The sequence below is a fragment of the Sycon ciliatum genome, chromosome 12 (assembly GCF_964019385.1).
Source record: "Sycon ciliatum chromosome 12, ocSycCili1.1, whole genome shotgun sequence".
Lineage (NCBI taxonomy): Eukaryota > Metazoa > Porifera > Calcarea > Leucosolenida > Sycettidae > Sycon > Sycon ciliatum.
The window spans coordinates 15,307,816-15,330,891 of NC_088654.1; the positions used below are offsets into that span (position 1 = coordinate 15,307,816).

The 23,076-nt window shown below is 48.2% G+C and overlaps 2 protein-coding genes across 2 annotated transcripts; one reads left to right on the top strand and one right to left on the bottom strand.

The window, feature by feature from the left end:
- The first annotated feature begins 372 nt into the window (after positions 1 to 372).
- Positions 373 to 17,878, top strand: LOC135828924 (cilia- and flagella-associated protein 141-like). The gene is made up of 5 exons (XM_065341357.1): positions 373 to 827; positions 11,196 to 11,236; positions 13,779 to 13,827; positions 14,894 to 14,974; positions 17,330 to 17,878. Exons 1-5 carry the CDS (start codon positions 672 to 674, stop codon positions 17,429 to 17,431), a joined length of 429 nt encoding a protein of 142 aa, XP_065197429.1. The 5' UTR covers positions 373 to 671; the 3' UTR covers positions 17,432 to 17,878.
- A 261-nt stretch (positions 17,879 to 18,139) lies between these two features.
- Positions 18,140 to 22,592, bottom strand: LOC135828243 (ciliary microtubule associated protein 1A-like). Its single transcript, XM_065340695.1, has 2 exons — positions 21,781 to 22,592; positions 18,140 to 18,769 (listed from the first exon to the last, which is right to left on the bottom strand). Exons 1-2 carry the CDS (start codon positions 22,295 to 22,297, stop codon positions 18,474 to 18,476), a joined length of 813 nt encoding a protein of 270 aa, XP_065196767.1. The 5' UTR covers positions 22,298 to 22,592; the 3' UTR covers positions 18,140 to 18,473.
- Between the last annotated feature and the right edge of the window lie 484 nt (positions 22,593 to 23,076).

Genomic DNA, 23,076 nt, shown 5'->3' on the forward strand with positions numbered 1-23,076 from the left:
GACCGTCCGTGCCTGGCGAAGTGGTCTTTAGTAACAGGCTGGTCGCTAGTCACGGTGGTCTTAGTTACAGGTTTTACTGAGTCTGTATGTCGTGTGCGCACTGAGCACCCGGCCGGCCGGCCGCGGCCGGGGCCGTTACCTGAGTTCAGTAGTTGCTATGACGCATGTAGGTGTGCAAGTCACCAGGGCAACAACGCAAGCCTAGTCTCGGTCACTGGGTCAGTCAGTCAGTGCAGTTCTGTGGCTACAGTCATGTAGATCTAGCTGTTGACTTTGATCTTGTTCTGAATCTGCTGATACTAGTGACATGACACTTGACAGGCGCGTTGGTCTTCGACTTCGAGTTTTTGAATGTTTTTCTCTGAAGTACGTCTTTGAAAGTAACTAATACTTTGAGTTACAATCGTTTTGAGCTCTGTTGCAGTGTTCGCTTGCCAGAGAGCACAGTGGTTGGTTGATGGAGACTTTCCATCTCCTAGCCTCAGCCTGAGTAGTTGGGCGATCCAAACGCCAGCTCTAGCAACACGGCTCGAAAACTACAGCAAAATAGAATTCGTCATTCCGATATGTTCCACATCCCTTGTTGCTAGGATTGAACCATAGGCATTCCCCAAGTTCATTGCGATCGTGAGGCGGTATCTAGACTAGAGAGTTCAGTACATCCATTCAGTATGGAAGCTAGCCGCAGTCGCAGCTCTGCCGCAGTGGCGGGGCAGCAGCAACAAGGGACGGCAACAGCAGCGGGGCTGACGAGCAAACATGCCACTGGTCCTGTACTGCGAACCGTGGACCTCTCAGGCCAGAGACGGCAGGCTGCAAGAATCAAGGTCAGAACATTCTCTCCTACCTAGGCTATACGGTAATCATGTACCGTATTTTCCGGGGTATAAGCCGCACCGGGGTATAAGCCGCACCCCCCCTTTTTGAGGCAAAATATTGACTAAAAGTTGGTATTCGGAGTATAAGCCGCACCCACAAACCAAGATTTTTCACACTCATTGACAAATGGCCTTTCTACAAATTTACTAAGTTATGGTTATGGAGCTAAATACCAGGTTAGATCAGATTATGAAGTGTTAGTGCACCACAGGTTGCTGCAGAGATGTTGGTGTATTGCTGTGTTGACTACAGATCACTCCATGTCATCTGAACTATCTTCAGTCTCTCTGCCACTGATGCACTAAAACTAGTAAAAGTGCCAGGATAGCAACACAGGCGCGAAGCTGAGTCGAATGACATGTCACATGACGTCAGCATGCATACTGATGTATGCTAAGCATTCATTCGCGCAAGCATATTCGGTGTATAAGGCGCAGGGGCGATTTTTTTTTCTCCGATTTTTAGCAAAAAAAAAGTGCGGTTTATACCCCGGAAAATACGGTAGTTTAAAATTTAGGGTCCCAAATTATTTCGCACTTTCCCAGTGTTCTGTGTACTTGAGAGCGTGTCAACCCCAGAAATTTGCAAATCGAGATCAAAAACACAGTAGCTGTTGACATGGACTTTTTTTCATCAGAACCGATCAGACAGGGTACTGCTGATGAATGCTGCGGAGCAGGGAGCCGAAGGTGTTTCGTTCCTCTCGAACTCTTTGCCTCCACACGAACTCGCAGAGGTATGTGGGAAACAACTCTCGAGACGTGCCGAAGTTGCGTTTGAGCTGGCGATTCGCACGCATTCACATATCCTCGACATTGTTGGTATGGATGGTTCGATCATCGGGATTCCCAAAGTGGTCGTCATGTACGATTGCATCGTGGAGGTATATACCGTCGCCGATGTTTCCAAGTTGGCCGTACGTGACCCAGCCATCCGAGATTATTCTAGTTCCAGGCAGAATCCACTCGGTTAAGAGAGCTACTAGAGTGGCAGCAATCCTGTCCGGAACTTCCTGTACAAACAATATATACATGACAAGAAACACAAACTTCTTCAGAACGAAATATAAGTAAGCCAAAAGTTATCCAAAAGTAATCCAAGGCAATAATGCTACTTACCTTGATCATACATCGGTCAGAGTTTCGCTCGATGGCCCCGAACACCCAGTGTCCTTCATGCCACGTGCCGGGGTGATACTTGCGATGGAAGTACTTGCTTTCATTGATCTCGACGATGACGGGTTCTCCATTGTCGTCCACGCCGCCGAACTGCGGGGGATTGTTGACGATATCCTGGATGGCGAGGTCACGGTGAAAGCTGTACCAGTCGACAACAGTGCGGCTGGACAAGCCAAGCTCTCGCATAACGACATCTTGCGGCGTATCCTGAGCCCACCAGTACGAAAGGAAAACGGGCTCGCGGAAGGACAGATGGCTTCCCTCGAAGAAGGAACCACTGCGAACGCTCTTGACGTAGTGGCAAGCCATTGATTTGGTTAGCAAGATAAGTTGGTCCGTTGCAGACTTGTTGCTTACATATGCGAATTGGCCTTTACAAATTACATCATGGGTCATCAAGTATCGAAGGATGCGTTCCGAGAGAATCTTTTCCATCAGTTTTGCTATGCATGGGAGGAGGGATATAGGCCTGTATTCGGTAGGCTCTTTGGCGCAACCTCTATTCTTGTACATCGGTATTACGGTGGATTATGTCCAGGAGGACGGGAACACACCATCATCGAGGCTGTAGTTGAACAAGACTGATAGTGATTGGGAGAGGATGTCTGCGAATTGATTTAGTATACGATTTGTCAGGTTGATGTCTGATGAGATTTATGTTGTTGCAGCCTCCTTGCTGCATAGAACACTTCAATAGGGCTTATCTTTCCGAATCCAAATTTGTTTCCATCGACGTCGGCCTCATTGATTGTCACACCAGTTGCACAATCATGAAAGTAAAAAATTGATGAGTAAATTTTGGATTTATAGAAAAGAAGGACCAAGGAACTAGAAGTTACGCTATGATGTGCACTAACACCACCACTTACTAAACAATCAGTTCATGCGATAACATTGCACGACACTGACCGACGGTACTGACGTTCTACAACCAACTGGCTATCAGCTCTAGCACATCTTGGATGCGCACTCCAACAGCCTTCCAACTTGGTGTCGCGAACCATGGACATACCCTTTACATAAACCACTCGAAGCAGACCATATTTTCCTTAGTGCCCAATTTTCTTGTGAATCAAGACTGAACTGAATATTTACAAGGGGAGAGCGATAATATAGGTGAGTCGGAGTGTATGCCTGTAGCAGTAGTGTGCCGTGAAAGTGTCTTGCGTACAGCGTCAGCAGAAATATACAAGCGATAAATATACAAACGCATCGAAATTAGCTCCCAAGGAGTAGCGAAGAATCAAAGAGAAGCAAGAAAAGCACCAAGTTGTGGAACTAAAACAGCTCCACGTGCATGTAGCTGAAAAGGTGACACATAAAGATACGCACGGTGCAACGAGTCCAACTGTGAGCATGAAAATGGATAGTGAAGGCCATCAAAGATGCCGATAGTCGTACACACAGTCCGTGTTGGATGTCGGTGCGTGTGCAAGCCAAGGTGCATGGGTTCAAACTGAATCAAAGGGTGCCCGGAACGGAAACATTAGAAATGCAACGAATTGCAAGGTGAGAAAAGGGGTGTCACAAAGGGATGCGAGTGATTGAACGTACAAATCATGCACTGAACAAGGATACATGTATACGTAGCTGTGAATTCTTGGTTATATACATGCATTGTGCTCGTGACTACGAATAAATCCGATCGCATTCGCGACACTCCCGCCCGCTGAAAGTGACTACCATAGTTATGAAATAGCATACGCGTGAGTGAACAAATACAAACCGTGAATGAAGTGTCGACAGGGAAATTTGAGTGTAAGCAGTTATTTGTATTCAGACTGAATTCGTAATTATCATGGTTTGCATTTCATCGAGCCTTCGTTTGATTTAAAACTCAATAGGTCCAACGTAATCTATGCCTGTGAATTCATACAGTAGCAACTCCATTATTCTTTCCTTGGGCAAAAGCCGGAGGGGGTTTCGGAAGTTGAAACGGGCCACCATCGTGCTGTTTACATGACAAACAGTGTTGTGGTTGTGTAAATTCTATCCATTTCGATTCCGCTCGTTGGTATTCGTCACGTGAGATGGTATTGCCAACCGATTTTTTTTGGATTTTATCAATAAATTTCTGTACGTACGCTGTGACTCTGACTAGTTTCCCGAAAGACGTGAATTGTTCCGGGTCCATGCCTGCTGGTGATCCGTCAGGACCCTCCCCCTGCACGAGAATAGCAGTGACAGGAGTATCCTCCATTGGATCGTGGCTTGTCGTTGGCAACGTAGTGAGTACATGTACTGCATCATCCGTAATTCCATGATACTCCGTACTTCCTGATGGTAAATACCCGAACGTTGATTTTACCATGTACATGCCATTCTGCAGTGCAATACTGCTGTCCATTATGAATCTGTGATAGTAGTCTACACCAATCAGTATGTCCACGTCACACTTCTCTGGTTCCTGTACAGGTGGTTCCGCAAGAGGCATGTCATGCAACTTCATATCATTTGGAAGCGGGAATCGTTGAATTGGGTGACACAGGATTGATGTGACATTTGCGCAGACCTCCGTGCAAGATTTGTCTGGTTGTTCAATTCGTAGATTGACTCTTGGCATGGTTTCGATTTTCCGTTTTTCGTTACCAAAGCTTGACACTGAGATTGTGTCCTCGCCAATCTTGTTACATTGCAGTTTGTGGCATAGGGATTCAGTGATAAAGGATCTAGTTGCTCCGGTGTCGAATAAAATCCGAGCATGGCATTCCTTGGTCCCACTTTCATTTGATACTTCTGTAGCTGCAGTTTGTAAAACCGTTTTCTTGTGATCTGAGATTGCCACTCCCATTGTTGTTTGAATTGGGGATGACACATTCCCTGTGCCAAATTTCTCTGGACAGATACTGCAATGGTGCGTTGTGCGTTTGCAGTAGTAGCATGGTTTAGTGCGCTCACATGCCCTTGCACTGTGTCCAGATTTCAGGCAAATGAAGCACCGTCCATTCAATTGATCTTTTCTGGTTTCTGCATCTGTGTACCTGGTACACTCATCAGCGAAATGCGATTGTCCGCAGTAGATGCATTTACGTTCCATTTTTATCGTGTTTGCTGCCATTGAGTGAGCTACGTGTGTCGTTGGGTTGTATGTTCGATCCCTTTGTCGTTCGTTTCCGCCGGTAGTTGCAGCTTCCGCTGCTTCCATTGCATCTACGTAGTGGTTCATTGCCTCACGTAGACTTCGCACTGTCCATTTCGTGGTAGTGCCTTTCTTTAACTCTAATTGGGACATAACCGATTTCGGTAATTTGGAGGTAATCAGTGGAATGAATAGTGCCTGTGACATGTCCTCATGTAGCGCACCTAGACTTCTGATGTTTGCCTCGACGTCATTCAAGAATTTCCGCAATGATTCAGGTCGGCTAGACGGTTTCTCCAAATCGACTAATGCCAAGTACCGAGCATTGATTACAACATGGTCTTTCCCAAACCGATCCATTAGCAAATCCCATGCAACCTTGTAATTTGAATTTGACAGGGCCAAACCAGAGATACATTCCAGCGCTTTTCCTTTCACGTGTGTTTTCAGGTAAGATAGCTTCTCCACATCAGACAAAGATTTATTTGCGTGAACAGTGGCAGTAAACATATCTTGAAATTCCTTAAATTTCATTACATCACCATCAAAAGTGAACAATTCCAGTTTAGGCAATTTGACCGTGTTACCAGTTTTATTGCTAGCATTACTCTGAGAATTCGTCAAATTTGTCATGATGCTCTGATTGCTTTGATTCATTGATACCATTTCCGACAGCAGTCTGTCGAGTTTGTCGTCATCCATTATAGTTGCTGTAGTTCCTGCCGCCATTGCCGTGGCTGCAGGTTGCGGATCCTTTTTTTGACATTCCATTTGTAAGAATTTTAGTGACACCAAATTAATGTTAGTTACACGTATAAATTCATCCATTTGTTCGATCCATTCCGTTTGATTTTCCTTGAATTCCTGGTCGTCAGACCCTTTTATTTCGTACCCGTTAATTAAATCAGTATACTTTTCCAGCGAAATTTCGAGCGCCTCGAGATGCGAGTCCAATTGGAAATTGTGTTGACATAGCTCTCTGACTGCTGCTGGGTCCGATTCAATGTCCGTTGAGATTGCCGAGAGGAAACTACCCGTTGTCGTTTCCATATCTTTGATCGTCTTGTGGTGACGAGCAGCCTTTTGGCGCTTGCCCCTCACCGCCGCTTGGTTTTCCATGGTTCGTCGGTCGTTCAAATTCCTATACTAGGAGAGTCGCCGCTCGACTCTCCCGGGTTTCGGCACCAAATGTCGCGAACCATGGACATACCCTTTACATAAACCACTCGAAGCAGACCATATTTTCCTTAGTGCCCAATTTTCTTGTGAATCAAGACTGAACTGAATATTTACAAGGGGAGAGCGATAATATAGGTGAGTCGGAGTGTATGCCTGTAGCAGTAGTGTGCCGTGAAAGTGTCTTGCGTACAGCGTCAGCAGAAATATACAAGCGATAAATATACAAACGCATCGAAATTAGCTCCCAAGGAGTAGCGAAGAATCAAAGAGAAGCAAGAAAAGCACCAAGTTGTGGAACTAAAACAGCTCCACGTGCATGTAGCTGAAAAGGTGACACATAAAGATACGCACGGTGCAACGAGTCCAACTGTGAGCATGAAAATGGATAGTGAAGGCCATCAAAGATGCCGATAGTCGTACACACAGTCCGTGTTGGATGTCGGTGCGTGTGCAAGCCAAGGTGCATGGGTTCAAACTGAATCAAAGGGTGCCCGGAACGGAAACATTAGAAATGCAACGAATTGCAAGGTGAGAAAAGGGGTGTCACAAAGGGATGCGAGTGATTGAACGTACAAATCATGCACTGAACAAGGATACATGTATACGTAGCTGTGAATTCTTGGTTATATACATGCATTGTGCTCGTGACTACGAATAAATCCGATCGCATTCGCGACACTTGGAAGGTTCTAAGTTATATGATAATATAGGAGGGGAAGCAGGGACGTAGCCAGGATAGTGATCAAGGGGGGTGCCAAGACTTTCCCCACACAGATGTACATGCACTTATGTTGGTCCTTTCATTAGGCATATGCGGATAATGCCGGCAGAAAATTGGCAGAATTCGGTACTTTTTCTGGTAAGTTTCATGCATGTTTGGTATGTGGATACAGAAATGGAGCAGAATTCGAGGAATTGCCCGCCATAAGGTTTGTATGGTTCTGCCATTTTCACTGCTTTTTGAGCAGAATCTGCCAGCTTTTCGAGCATTATCCGCACACCCCTACCTTTCATGCACATTATTCGATCCGTGAAATGGGGGGGGGGGGAGCAAAATTCGCCCCTAATTCGACGCTGAAGATCAATCAGTGAATGGCAAATCTCCAACCAGGGAGTAGTAATAATTATGGTATTTTACTACACCCTGGCCTGCTTCCAACTAATGATGGAGTAAGTCCCGGATGCTGCTTTCTCCAGAATTATCACACTCTCCATCGAACTTTTAAAGTGGGATTTCTCGAGCCATTTTTCCCCTTCGTCATGTTTGATAGTGCAGTAAGGCATCCTTGATCAAACCTACACTATTCCCCACAAAAACTCAAACTGCACTTCAACGTTACTTTCACTCTTCTAATGCTGTATCCACACTTGCAATGCATGAAAGAAACTTTGCCTTTCCACAACGAGACCAAATAACAGCGAGAACTACATTATACAAAACATGGCGAGAACAAACTGCTATGTCTGACGTGTGCTTTCCGGCCATAGACTGCGTTGCTACTTCCTTGCTTCTACCAATGGCGTGTTTGTATGATTCTTTGCTTCTAACAAAACATGTGGAGTGCACTACAAATCATGTGCTGAGCCTGCTGAGGCCTGATGTGACACTGCACAACGCTGCACAACCCTTGACTAGAAATTTCATTGCAAAATGGCCAATCATGAGACAAAAATTAATAGTCCACTAGCATGTGGATTGGTTTCAGATACATTGTACTTGCACTTGTCTGAACCAGGAAGTAAAACCTACTACTCCATGCTGGTCTAAAACAGGGCAGGGATGGCTACAGTGTGAGATGTGCAGAGTTGCGCATGTGATCAGCGGGTCTGCTATGGTCTCTCTCTCGAACCAGCTGTGAACCAGGATCGAAATTTTTGAGGGGGGTGCTTTAGCACCCAAAGCACCCCCCCCCCCCTGCCTACGCCCCTGGGAAGGTGAGCGCAACCAAGACGAGCATGAGCTGAAAGTCTCAGCTGTGAAGGACGTTGGTGGATGTACATTCATGTAGATGACGAAATAGATGATACATTTTGGATTATTCATACATAAATTTTGGCTCGGCAATTTTCAGGATACATGCACTAGTATCCGTCATCTTCCAGAGTTTCCGCTGTAGAGGTTGCGCGAATGATGTCATGGTGATGTCATGGTGATGTCACGGTGATGTCAGCTGAACCACTTATGGGTGCTATGTGTATGTATGCGGCGGAACCGTGTATGGGGCACCGTGTACATGTATACAGCATGAGTCGCTAGTGCATCGCTGTGCCGTGACTTTGCCAAAGCATCTCGATCGATGAAACAATCCCATAGCCTCTATATGGTTGGACCGTGAAGTACCGCCGCGAGAGCGTCCCACCATCTCGTCCTTTCGTGGTCGCATTGCAGAGGTGGTGTCCCGTCTGTAGGTCATACGAAACAAACCGTGTACACACCCTGCACGTTGTGCAGTCAATCTGTACCCGATTTACCTTCGAGCAGACAAGAGCTCCACACAAAAACCTGCTAAGTGTGACCTTAGTACACTAAGGTTCTAACACCGTACAAACTTCGTTGCACTCTGCCGTACGATTTTCCTTACCCTGGCTGTAAAACCAAGGTGGGGTGCTCTCGCGAGACGAGGCGGGGCGCTCTCGCGGCACTTTACGGTAATTGTAGAAGCGGTCAAAGCGTTGTACTTCACTGTTTTACACCGCCGTCTGTAGCTATGGTGTCAGTGTACCGTATTTTACCGGTTGTAAGTCGACCTCCGAACTTGGGGCCCTCGGTTTACCGGTTTAAGGACAGTTACACCCCGCTTGTAAGTCGACTACCCCATTTTAGGTCGGCTTTCAGGTCAGTAAAAAGTCGACTTATTACCGGTAAAAACACGGTATATTATATTTTTTGGCATGTACCGCAGAGCAGAGGTCACATGTCTTACGAGGGCTGCATGAACATGGGGGTCGGATTCCCAGAGCAGTTGCAATATACAGTAAAGTCTGCCCTAATCGAAACCAGATGCCCTTGGTGCAGCGGAAACTGACCTGCTGATATGACAGGATTTCGCTTGATCCAGGCATGCACGCTCGGTCCACAGGGTATGCCCCCACATGAGCGCGACCCAAAACAGCGCCGTTGACTTCAGCGCCCCCCAAAAGCCCCATCCCCATAACTGGACATCCCCAAAACAGACCACCCCGTCAGCGCGCACGCTCAATACAGGTCGACTCATTTACACTCAAACCCAAAAGATGGACACTCGACTTGTCAAAGACTCAAATCATGATCAACTCGAAATGGCCAGTTCAGTGTTGAAGGGCGATATTGCCTGGACTCAATTTATAATCAACTCTAGAAAGCAATGATGAACTAAAAAAAGCAATTATCGACTCAAAAACACCAGTTCAGTATTAAATGGCGATATTGCCTGGATGGACGTTAACAGGTCCAGATACAAATAGGTTGTAGTCCACGAACCACGAACCTTCCAAGTAGTTGGAAGGTTGGTTTGCGCACTGGAGATGTGTTAGAGCTAGGTCTCGGGCCGCTGAATGTCTCAGTGGCCTGTCAGTTTCGTGCCCTATTATCGCACAGTCACTTTCTGACTGTTTATCATCTTGTTACAGTCGTGGATAGTTGCTGCACAACTTGTTCTCATGTGTTTCTTCTCTTTTTTGCATATCTTTTTTAGGAACGGGTTTGCTCCTGATATTCAGCATGGTAATACTAACATCAAGAGTACATAACACTGGTTATGCTCTCTTGCTAACATGAGCCTGCACATTATGGGTCACGTGTGTAATGAGCTGGCTTATATTCGGACGTTAACGTAATTGGTCGCGCCAAAATGGGGCGTGCAAGAGATGAGACGAGCTGTAGTGACACCGTGTCACATTAGGTCGCGCTGTACTGGGGGTGCTAATATGAACACGCGCCGTTTATGGTTGCGCTGTTTTGGGTGTAAATCGTCCACAGCACTTTAGCGCATGGCAATTTGTCCGGTTAACGCAGGATTCTGCTTGGCATAGGGTTTGGCAAACACTGGTTTTACAGTTTTACTGCAATACGGTGCGGTGAGCAGAGGAAGCGGAATGTTTACTCTCGTCCGGTGAGACCATTGTACATGTATAATGTAGTGTTATCCCATTGTCATGTGACTAGATGCAGCATTGTACATGTACCGGAAAGTACTGCCAGAGCGCTCCGTCTCGCGAGAGCGCCCCGCCCTGAATTACGGAAAGAGGACTCTCGATTCCGGCCATAGAAGTGAACGTCGTATGGTCCGGTGGAAAGGGGTTCACTCTGTTCTTGCAGCATTGGGTTTGTGTACTCTGATAAGACACTGGTATTGCTTAGTACAGACTTTGTCCGGAGCACTGCTGTACTGATCCGAAATGCTACGTACACCGACCGGCTGCCCACCAGTGTACAGTAGAACCTGTCAAGGCGACCACTCGGATAAGGCGACCACCTGTCCTAAAAGGCCACTATAAAAACCAGGACCAAGGGATGCTACATTCCAGTCTAATGACCCTGGATAAGGAGACCACCTGATAACAGAGACCACGTTTTGAAGGTCCCTTGAGCGGTCGTCTTAGACAGGATTCACTGTACATACACACGGTATACGTGTACAATCAAGAGTACTTTTTTTTTTTTTAATCTACATCCTCTTTTACGGGCTAAATCAAAGTGACACAGCTTGTGTCGAAGAATAGAAGAAAACGAAGCCGAAAAGTACTATGCTGTGAAACACGCACGAGGCATGATCAGGGCATATGGCAGCTGAAAGGGTCGGAATTGTTTTGGTGTGCATGTCTGTCTTATCAGACTTCTCCTGTGCCTTGTATGTTTTCTACTGTCCTGTTTGGCTGTCTTCCTGTTGCTCTGCTCGCAGTACGATGAAGAAATGGCAGCAAGAGAGAAAGATATACGCAAGTAGGTGCTTGAGAGATTGCTGCAGAGCAGCACATGTCAGTATAAATACAATGGGTGGGTGTGTAGGGGGGGGGGGGGGGGGGCGATAATCGGCCCGATACCCTTGGAGCCTGTCTAACACGGATTGCTATGTGTGTTTGTGTGTGGGGGGGGGGGGGGGGGAGCTGACTTGGCTGCTCCCAACTTCTGGGTCCTACTCTCAAGATCACATAACCCCCAGGAGTGTGCAGCTGCCTGTACAATCTCCATGCAGTGCTGCGACGGCAGAGCTTCACATCACATGACATGGTTCTTTAGGTTTTAGGCAGGTTAGCAGTGCAACGTCAAGAACGAACAGATAGTTGTGCCCAAAGCAGGGTTGTACGAAGGGGAGGGTTGTGCCCAAAGCAGAGTTGTGCCCAAAGCAGGGTTGTACTCAAGGCAGGGTTGTACCAAAGCAGTGTGGTGCCCAAAGCAGGGTTGTGCCCAAAGCAGGGTTGTGCCCAAAGCAGAGTTGTGCCCGAAGCAGGGTTGTACCCAAAGCAGGGTTGTACCCAAAGCAGGGTTGTACCCAAAGCAGGGTTGTACCCAAAGCAGGGTTGTACTCAAAGCAGGGTTGTACCAAAGCAGTGTGGTGCCCAAAGCAGGGTTGTACCCAAAGCAGGGTTGTACCCAAAGCAGGGTTGTACTCAAAGCAGGGTTGTACCAAAGCAGGGTTGTGCCCAAAGCAGGGTTGTACCCAAAGCAGGGTTGTACCCAAAGCAGGGTTGTACCCAAAGCAGGGTTGTACCCAAAGCAGGGTTGTGCCCAAAGCAGGGTTGTGCCCAAAGCAGTGTGGTACCCAAAGCAGGGTTGTGCCCAAAGCAGGGTTGTGCCCAAAGCAGTGTGGTACCCAAAGCAGGGTTGTGCCCAAAGCAGGGTTGTACCCAAAGCAGGGTTATACATGTACCTCAAGCACGGTTGTACCAAGAGTCCATACTCCCCCGGAGTGCGTAACTTCACTTATCAGATCTGGGGCGGCGAAATCCGTGTTGCACGTCATAGTATGACATCATGAGTAGGGGAAGTGTGGACCAAGTCGACGGAATGACGCAAGTCCGACCCAAAAAATGACGTACATCGCGGATTACGCCGTCCCACAACCCCATCCCAGTTGCGCACCCTGGGGGATTATGGACTCTTGGTCGTACCAAAAGCAGGGTTATACCCAAAGTAGCGTTGTTCCCAAAGCAGGGTTTTACCCAAAGCAGGGTTCTACCCCAAGCGGGGTCATGTCCCAAGCAGGGTTTTACCCAACGCAGGGTTATGCCCAAAGCAGGGTTGTACCCAAAGTAGGGTTGTACCTAACGCAGGGTTGGACCCAAACCAGGGCTGTGCCCACTCCGGTAGCTATCATGCACAGAGTGCAGATTTCATGCACGGGTGTGTCACATTATGTGAACTTCTACTGCCGCTGACCGTCATAGACTGGAGCTGAACACACTCTTGGCGGTTATGTACGCTGGCGGCAACTGAAATCCAACCTCATGGGTATAAGAGCCGAGTAGGTTGTGCAGCCCTAGCCCTGCGAGCAATAGGGCTGCGCAGTGGATCAGAGTCTCCCGTACTCAGGGGTTGGATTTCATTTCCCACCAGTGTGTTCACGAGCATGTCTTAGGCATGCTCACATCCGGGTGCCGTGTCTAGTTATGACAAGCCTGGCGGAACCGGTCCGGTTGGTCAAGCCATGGCCGGACCAACTATTTGCCCAACGCAGTGTGTCTACTACTGAGAGGTCATGTGTATTTGGGCACGCTGTAAGGAGACCTAAGGGTCTGTTGGGAATGCCCAAGTAAAATAATAAAATACAATGCAATACCCTACATTTCATACACAAACTGTAAGAAAGGCTAGGGTATGGCCGAATCAATCAAAAACTGCTTTATCCGGTCCCGTTGTGGCAAGAGTGCACAAACAAAAAAAGTATGCAACTGTGGTTATGGGTCCGTATGCGCTGCGCTGCCTTCATTACGTATCCTGCCTGCACCACGCTCTGGGCGTACGCACTCAAATCTCCGATATCCGTACCAGCACATCCATTTTTGCGTGATTTGTTCGAGCACCGGCACGATCTCTAAATTGTGCCCTGAACTTCAATTTCGTACATGCGGTCGTTTCAAACCAAGGGAGAGTGCGGTGTTTAATTTTCAGCAGCGCGCGGCTGGCAGCTGAATGATGTAATGAAGGCAGCGTGTCGCACATTTGGCGCACAGAAAAAGATCACAGGTCTTTTGCTCACTGAGCGATACAATCTTTCCATTTTCTTTCTTCTGTTTTCTTTTTCAACTTAATGCTCCCTACCCAATATCCCTTTGGTGCGTCCATAAAGCTATGAAGCCAAGACCTCTGGTCGGCGGAGCTTAAAATTGGCCCCACCACCACACTCCATTATTCACCCCAGTGCCTGGAGATATGTGGATTTTGCAGAAAAGAAGAAAAAAAGGTGCATACTCTTGTCTATTGGCACTTGATTGCTGTTTTATTTGTTCTTCTTTTGCTGCCTTGCTGGTCTCTCGTTCTACAGCATGGAGATCAGCAACATGATCTCGAATTGGTCAAGTTCACTTGATGAGGTAGGCAGTGAGGCCAAGACCGGCTTGCCGGCTGAGCACTTCGCACCCCATCACCAATCCGATATTTATAGGCCCCTCATTGCCCTCTGTATCGTCTTCCGTGTGATTTGTTGGGTTGTGGTAAAATATTGTGCGTGCGTGTGTGTACCATGTACCATGTATACGCCCGTCGCAAGAGAAGCACGCAAATCTGCAAATGCACTGGAAGTGCACCCACAGATTTTCTCTTATAGCAACGATAGCGACAAGATCTGAATGAGACAGATCAAGACTTGCGCCAGATAACTGTCTAATCCACACAACTGGCGAAGCCATGTGAATCGACCACCAATGCACACCTGGTCTACACCACACGGAGTACATCGGCATAAAACGGCCAAGACAGTTACCTATGCACACCCTACACTTGCTGGGGTAACCAGTATAGACAGCACGCTGCTTTGATAGAAGCAGACACTAGATGCACTGGTACCTTGAAGTGAAATTGGAGTTACTTTACCAACCAGCCTCGGCTACTGAGTACTGGGAACCCAGAGCAAACAGACATACCAACAACCTCAGCCATGAAAGCTATTATAGTAACGACACACTGGATTGTGGAGCCGAAACTAGTCCAACTTCCAAATGCTTTGGCAAGAAGGTAGCCTTCCAACAGGTTGGCGTGTGTGTGTGTGTGACCTCTCGACGCGAGCACGGGATTGATAGCAAGCCGACACATACGCTTGTATAGCTGAGCTCACTGAGTGCGTACTCTAACAAGACATACTCTTGCTTAGTACGGTCATTGCCTGGATCACTGGTGCACAGATCCATGCTGAAGTGTGTCGGGATAGGAAATACCTCGGATACTCAGTACCCTTTTCTACTGCCCATCGGGTTTCGTCTTATCGGAATTCCACTGCATTTCAGGTACAATTTGATTCACTGGCAGTGGCAGTGATGTGGAGAGTGGCTTGACAGGTGGCAATTCCCAGTACAAGCCAATCTGTCATGCATAATTCTGGTTTGTCCTGCCATCAGGGTATGGCCCATCGTATTAACAAGCTCTTGGTTTTTGTTCTTGCAGAGAAGCCATTCCAAGACGGCCCGGCGTCACGAGTCCACCAAGAAGGAGGAAATGCGACTTGCCGGCCATGAGCTGACTGCGGTAAGCGAGGGTTTCATGCCTTTTGTAGTCACTGCGTGTGCGTTCCAAGGTACTTGACCTTGAATGTCAGTACTGCAATTGTGTGTGTGTGTGTGTGCGTGCGTGTGTGCGCGCGCGTGCATGCATGCGTGTGTGTGTGCGCAATTCCAGGACAAGTTACTATGGCTTCTGCTGTAGCATCGCGTCCGGCGATGGGTGAGAAATGGTCAAATGGTGTGTGTGTGTGTGTGTGTGTGTGTGTGTGTGTGTGTGTGTGCATGTGCCAGCTAGTTCGGTTGGTGGGTACACTTATGCCTGATTCTTTTGGTTCTGTTGCCAACAGGCTCGGCTGCTTGATGGTGTATTGTTGTACTTGCCCCCGTTGTTGGTTTCAGGGTTCATATACTTTCTATTTGAAGTATACATACCGTAAAGTCGCGGATAAAAGCCGGGTTTATAAGCACATAAGCCGCTTTCTGCATCAGGCTTCAATGCAAACCAGGCTTGTATGCAAACCATGCTTATATGCACCACTGATATTTTTGCCAGGCTTGTATGCACATCGGCCGATCCGGGCTTGCGTAGAAGCCTGGACAAGCGTAGATCTACCACTGACCACCGGTATGGCGGCAGTTTTACTATGCACTGTACATAGCGCATGCACTCTTGACCTACCCGATCCGCGCTTGCATAGAAGCCAGGCTTCTACGCGCGACAGGCTTATATGCATTTGACCCGTTTGATTTTCAGGCTTCTATCCGCGATGTGCTTGTATGCAAACCCGGCTTTTATCCGCGACTTTACGGTACCTCTTAACCATGAACTGCTTCTGGGTACTTCCTCCGTATACAAAAACTTCGTGACTTTTTTTTGAAAGCTGCGCACAGCTCTGAAATTATTCCGTTTGACTTGGAATAACACTCGTGGCATTGTCTAACCTGTTTACAAGCTATATACAAAGAAAAAAGCAACTCAGACGAATGAGATTGAGTTTTTTCAGAGTCTTCGTCGCTCATGTCATTGTCACCTGACGACGCTGACTCCGCATCGCCAACAGTCGCTGCTTCCGCTCGCATTTCGTTCAGATTCTTGTCACCTGCAGTGATGATCCGACGCTGGACTTTGGCTACGTCCTCTTCATCTCTAGAGCTGTGTACGAATCGGTGTCAACTATATTCAGTTGTTCCAACCCGCAACCTCCATTATGCCGTGAAACGAGTCGTACAAGCACATCCCCACGCTTCGCATTTTCTCGCCAGGAAAATCCTCCCAAGCATTCTAAAATGGCTTCGAGGAGGTCCCTGCGATTCCCCTTGGCGACAAAAGAGGCGTCTGACTGGAGAGAGGCGAAGAAAGCCAGGCCATCGACATTTTGATCCTGAGTCTGCGCTGGTTGCACGACGACTGAAATGTTTCATCTTGCCGTGCGAGCGAAACAAATCGATGTTCTCACGCTGCGTAGATATCATGGATATGGGGCCGCGCACCGCAAGTACGAGCCTGGCCAGTTTCAGGGCAGCGAGTGCCGCGTGACTTCGTGTTCCAGCCACGAGCTACACTTCGTCACTGTGTCAGTTTCGAGCAAGTAAGTGTTAGTTTTTTTTCATTTGACTCTTGAGTTTCTGTCGGCAACGTCCTCACACGCATGGCGTACGTGGAGAATCTGTTCGGGATCAACCAAACTCACCTCGACATGGACGTGGGTTGTCGATGACAGCCTTTGGCGCCGTTCGTTGAGCAGGTTCTTGCTCAAAAACACCGTGCAAAAAAGTCACGAAGTTTTTGTATACGGAGGAAGTAGATTAACTCTTCTGTAATCATGGTGCTAGTGAAGCTTGTATCAAACCCACTCTGATTTAGCCACCCACACTAGTAGCGAGTATTACCTTCACTGGGATCCCGGCATGGATACACCCCCTAAAATGTTTGACCTAGGTTCAGCATGGACACAACTACCATGAATGGTATGCACCAACCATCCTACACATTATGCGGCCGTGCACCCGCCTAAAAGGGGGACCAGGTACGCTCCTGCATTCCAGAGTGCTAGAGACTGGCCCGGGCCGGCGTAACTTATACAGGCCCTCTGTGTACCAGTACTGTACAAACCCTCCTGTCTATTCTGTCTCATTTGGCCCGGAGATCTTTTGTTGGATAGTGATCCCATGCTCATCACTCGCTACATGTGTGTGTGTGTGTGTGTGTGTGTGTGTGTGTGTGCGCGTGCGCGTGTGTGTGTGCGCGCGCGTGTGTGTGTGTATGTGTGCGTGTGCGTGCTTGCCTGTGTATGCGCATGTGCATGTGTACATGCATGTGGGTGCGCGCATGCTCATGCATATGACCGTGTACTGTGGGAATGTGTGCTTGCCTCTACAGCTACGTAAGACGCAGATGAAAGAGTTGTTTGCGAGGGAAGAGGAGCAGTATCGGAGAGAGTTTGAGGAGAGGGGAGTCACCTTCTACAAGGAGAGAATATAAATATAGAGGTGAATGGAAATCGTCGTCACAGTGTGTTGGGAAACAGAGATTCTGCAATGCCATGTTATGAAACTTGATTATTCTGTCGTTAGCTTTGTCAGCCAAACCGAAATGATCGTACGTGTCAGTAAGCATCCACATTTGCATGAGCTTTATCGATTTGATGATAAAAATACTTTCTGAGTCAGACAGGGCTTCTGTTTGCCTGTCACGCGGCTTGCTGTGTTGATTGCATTCCTGGAACTGGTCCATGGAGTCCGAAGGTGGGCCCATAAATAAAAAAAATCATGGTTCGCTTGAGACTCGGCCAAATGCCCAGTTTTCCGCATCCGCAGGAATGCCAATTTAGTCATCTTTCCAAGATTTGTTCTGAATCCCTCTCCCCTCTCCCAAGAGTAGATCCACATGGCCAGTTTCTGGCAGTGAAGAAGTACAAATCCATGTGTATGTATGTGTGTGTGTGTGTGTGTGCGCGTGCGTTCATGTGCATTGCGCGTGTGTGTGTGAGAGGGGGGGGGGGTACTTTAAGAATTTGAACACAATGCACCGCAGTGCACGTACACTCTATGTGTCACTGAAAGGGAGCCGGGAGACTCGAATGAAAAGCTGGAGCTACTAAGAGACTTTCTTGGATAAGGATACATCACAGCCAAGTCACCGATATTATAGACATGAAACGCACTTTGTACACTGCACAGAAACCATGACAGAGGAAAGCACATGAAACATAGTTATTTGCACATGTACATGTTCCGCATGACGTAGGAAACACAAGCAACATAATTGTAGCTTGACAGTGGAAATCACAATAAAAACTCTGCATTCTATGACATAGGAAACCACGGCGCACACACACTCTGACAGAACGCTGTCCTGGGCCACGCAAACGTTTGTAGTGTATATATACTCATTCAGTGAAATGACCACATCCAGACAGTGTAGGTCTATGAACCCGTTCAGACTGACATTGAAAGCTCCGCGTCAGGTTAGTTTCCCGTGACCTCGAGCAGATTTCCGACTAGCATGCGGGTATATCCTTGTCTCAATACTGGAACGCTGGTTGTCCCCGATCTCGGCGATCGTTCTCGGGAATGGTAAGCGGGCAGAGGAAGTCGGAGTGCCGCACGCCGAACGAGAATCCCGGCGCTCGGCGTTTGCCGGCGTGCACCTTTTCGGGCCGGTACGCCCCGGGGCCGGGCAAGCGTGCCGCGTCCCCGGGTATGTGGGTGTTGCGCCGCATGCTGTACACTGGTGCGCGGCTGCTCTTGTACTTGCTGGGGTCGGTGGTGTCGTAGGCACCGGGTCCTGGCGCCTTGGTGTAGTCTTCACCATAGGCACCTGCACGACGAAGCGACACCATCAATGAATATACAATGTACAGTCAACTTGGCTTATAACGACACTCGGCGGGGCATCAAAAAGGTGTCCTTATTCGCGCAGTGTCGTTATACCCGAAGCCTCATTATATGTACTACAGTGGGATGGGACTTTGCTCTGGGCATGGAAATTCTGTCGTTATTCGCGAATTGTCGTTATATCCGCAGTCGTTATTAGCGAAGTTGACTGTAGTCAATGAATACTAGTATACGTGGAGATAAGATAAACAAATTCACGGTTCCCGTAAGACTCGGCTAGCGGCCGAGTTTTCCGCATCAGTAGGAACGCCACCGCCCTTCAAGGATCAAGGCGCAGATGCAGCTCCTAAAGCGGTGGGAGGTGAGTAGATCAGCTCACCAGCAAGCGGTCAAAGACCGATCAAAGACAGCCATGAACGAAATGAAACTCACGCTCATGTCCAACAACAAATTAGCTTTTGGTGGTCATCCATTTTCTTTCATTCACGACATTCCAGTGAAGAATGTGACAGGAAAACGTTCTGGAACAAAACCACCATCGCTACTTCGTTGTTTGACATAAACGTTCATAGTAATCTTTTAAGACAAAAAGTCGTCACGAATGTATTTTTTGATAAAAAACACGAACCTTCAGACATGTGGTGAGATCCGACCAGCTTGTCCGACACTGATAGGTCTCGGAGTCACCGCGGGGTGCAATTAAAACCGATGTACAAATGTCGTACAAAGTACAGTATAACCTGACAAGGCGACCACTCGGATAAGACGACCACCTGTCCCAGAAGACCACTGAAACCGGGACCAAGGGATGCTATTTCCAGTCAATTTGCCCTGGATAAGGCGAGCACCTGCTTACAGAGACCACATTTTGAAGGTCCCTTGAGCGGTCGCGTTAGACAGGTTTCACTGCATGTCGCTGTCCTTGACATTATGACAGGTGCAATAACACAGTTCACTTTACTACAGAAAAACCTGTAACTAACAACCACCGTGACTAGCGACCAGCCTTGTACTACAGACCACCTCGCCAGGCACGGACGGTCTCACATTCACACAATTATGGTTGTGCGGTGCAAACCTCTTTACTAATGACCACCTGGCACTAAAGACCGCTTTCTCTGGCCCCACGGGGTGGTCGTTGGCCACAGGTTGTTTACTGTAGTATCACACACATTATACATACCGGTAAGGCAATCAGCAACTGGAAGTTGACAACATTGTTATGTCTTCTCAAATAGTTCTCAGGGGCAGCCATGTAACAGTACTTTGTTGCACGCGTTCCTCTGGGGCTCAGCAGTAGCAGCACGATAGCTAGACTTTTACATGGATACCTACATGTACATGTACATGTATTGGCTATAAAATTAATGAGAGTCCTCCGGCTCGGTACAGTGCTCAATATTCATTTGAATAGAGCTATCTTACACACGGCACAACTGAGCACCGCACATCATTCGTTGTAAATACCGTGAAGTATTGCCAGAGCGCCCCGTCGCGCGAGAGCGCCCCAACTTGATTTTACAGCCAGGGAAAGGAAATTCGTATGGCAGAGTGCAACGAAGTTTTGTATGGCGTGAGAACCTTTGTATACTAAGGTCACACTTGGCAGGTTTTTGTGTGGAACTCATGTCCGCTTGCAGGCAAATCGAGTATGGATTGAGTGCGCAGCGTGCGACGTGTGTACAAGGTTCGTGTCGTATGACCAACAGGTGGGAAATCACCCCCACAATACGACCACGAAAGGACGAGAAGGTGGGGCGCTCTGGCGGTACTTTACGGTAATAGTTTCATGCCCATAGGCAATCATCATACACAATCATAATTATAGGAGATCCCCCAGATAGGCATTGGCCTTTGGGTAATCCTGAAAAGATGATTTGAAATCAGGCAACTAATGATTAGTTATCTGATGATTGCCTATGCCTATGGGCATGAAACTAGTGTTCCAGTCAAACCTGTCTAAGACGACCGCTTACTTCAAAACACGGTCTCTGTTACCAGGTGCTCTCCTTATCCAGGGTCATTTGACTGCAAATAGCATCCATTGATCCTGGTTTCAGTGGTCTTCTGGGACAGGTGGTCGCCTTGACAGGTTTTACTGTAGTCACAACGCATGATGCGTGCCGTGCTCTGTGCCGTGTGTCTAGGCTGTACTGTATACATGTACAGTGCTAACACAACAGTGACACAACCGAGTCCTTTTCTGCCATTATTGTGTTGGATTGTAGTACTGGCTCCGTCCACTGGACATAGCGCACCCAGTGTGAATCTTAGACAATTGACTAGGCTATACATGGACATTGATGCCTATACTAGTTTCCCTCATAGACGCAACACCTGCTTCACTCTCCCGTAGGGGTGTGTGTGTATACATGTACGGGTGTGATGAATATGTAGCCAACCTCCGAATAACGACCTCAGATACGCAGTGAATCCTGTCTAAGACGACCGCTCAAGGGACCTTCAAAAAGTGGTCTCCATTGCCAGGTGCTCTCCTTATCCAGGGCCATTTGACTGGAAATAGCATCCATTGGTCCTGGTTTCAGTGGTCTTCTTGGACAGGTGGTCGCCTTATCCGAGTGGTCGCCTTGACAGGTTTAACTGCAACACCAACTCACGAATAACTACACAGCCATACACTATCCTCAGACCAAGCGTGGAGGTAACCACTTGACGGCTTGATTTTAACGTCGTGAATACCAGCACTCTCTTGTGGAAGTTGTGGTGGATGGAGGGACGTTATCTGCAAATTGACTGCACACAGTAATGCACTACCGGTATTTACATGCATACAGTTAAACCTGTCAAGGTGACCACTCGAACAAAGCGACCACCTGTCCAAGAAGACCACTGAAACCAGGATCAATGGATGCTATTTCCAGTCAAATGACCCTGGACAAGGAGAGCACCTGGTAACAGAGACCACATTTTGTGAAGGTCCCTTGAGCGGTCGTCTTACACAGGTTTCAATGTATCTGTTGCTACTTGTCATACCTTTCTTGGGTCTCTTGGTCAACGTCCAGGCGGCTGCATTGCCCATTGTCATCGTGCCTTGACCCATGAGCTCCGGCAGTGTGTAGGCATTCGGAGCTGGACCAGTATCTCCTCTTCGATAAATCCGCGCGCCCAGGCTGTAAGCCGGTGCTTGTGTCCTGGTCAGAGTGTGCCCCTTCTCCGGGGCATATGTACACGGGGCAGGCGTCCGGAAGAGTGCAGGGTTCTTCAACCGGGCATACAGGGAGAAAGCGGGTGCTCCATCCTTGCCTTTTCTGGTGATTTTGGGGTTGACATAGCGTCCCGGGCCGGGTCCCGAGTGATCGTAGTACCAGCAGGCGGTCGGCATGCCGATCGAGTAGGCCGGGTTCACCGGCTTGCTACAGTCGTGGCCTCGATGACCGGTGAGCGAGGGTAGCGTGTAGCATGCCGGGCCCGGTCCGCGCGCCATGGCCGCTACTGGGGGCCGCTTTTTCCGCCACGGGTCATCCGCGGTCGCATCTCGGCAATCCGCCATCCTCTTCAATGAATTCACGCCGCTGTGGCTGCTATAACGCGACTCATGGATAAGACGTTGATGTAACAAGCTAGCTGGTAATGCAGATATGAATCTAACTCGAAATGGTTTGGCATGGCGGTGATCGCAACAGCACTACTACTAACGGGTTGGACATGGTAACATTGTAGTGTTCCAATTCTCAATACTGGTAGTGGTAAACATACATGACGAAACAAGTCCTTGCACAGAGCTAGTACTGGCATGGCGGTGCATGCAGTCTGCGCGCTCCATCCATGTGACTAGACGTGTGGGACATTACGTTCGTCACTATTTTGAGTCTTGGCAGATATACACGTATGAGTGAGAATGCAAGTCGCCAGGAAAAGCGCGAGCTCCCACGCAGGGAGCAACACGGCGATTCTCCAGCTAGCTATCGCCGAAGTCGCTACAACGTCTTCTTCACACTGTCTACATTGTACAGTCGCGGCCAAAGAAATCCGACCTGCATGCCGAAAGCAGCGCCAAGGCTTGGGTCGTCAGAGACTCGTCACTGCGGCCCTCAGGCTCAGATGAGTTTTGGAAAGTGCATGATGTCACTGAAATGGAAACGCGGCACTACTTGTCACGGGTCGGATTTCTTTGGCCACGACCAGTCGTCGACTGTTGCAAGTGACTTGAAGTGGGCGTTTTTCTCCTGCACACATGGTAGATTGTGCTATTATTATTACGTTTGGTAGTAGCTGTCTGCAGCTGACTTGACGCTAGAAGCATTGAGGCTGCTGAAAAGGATTTGTGTG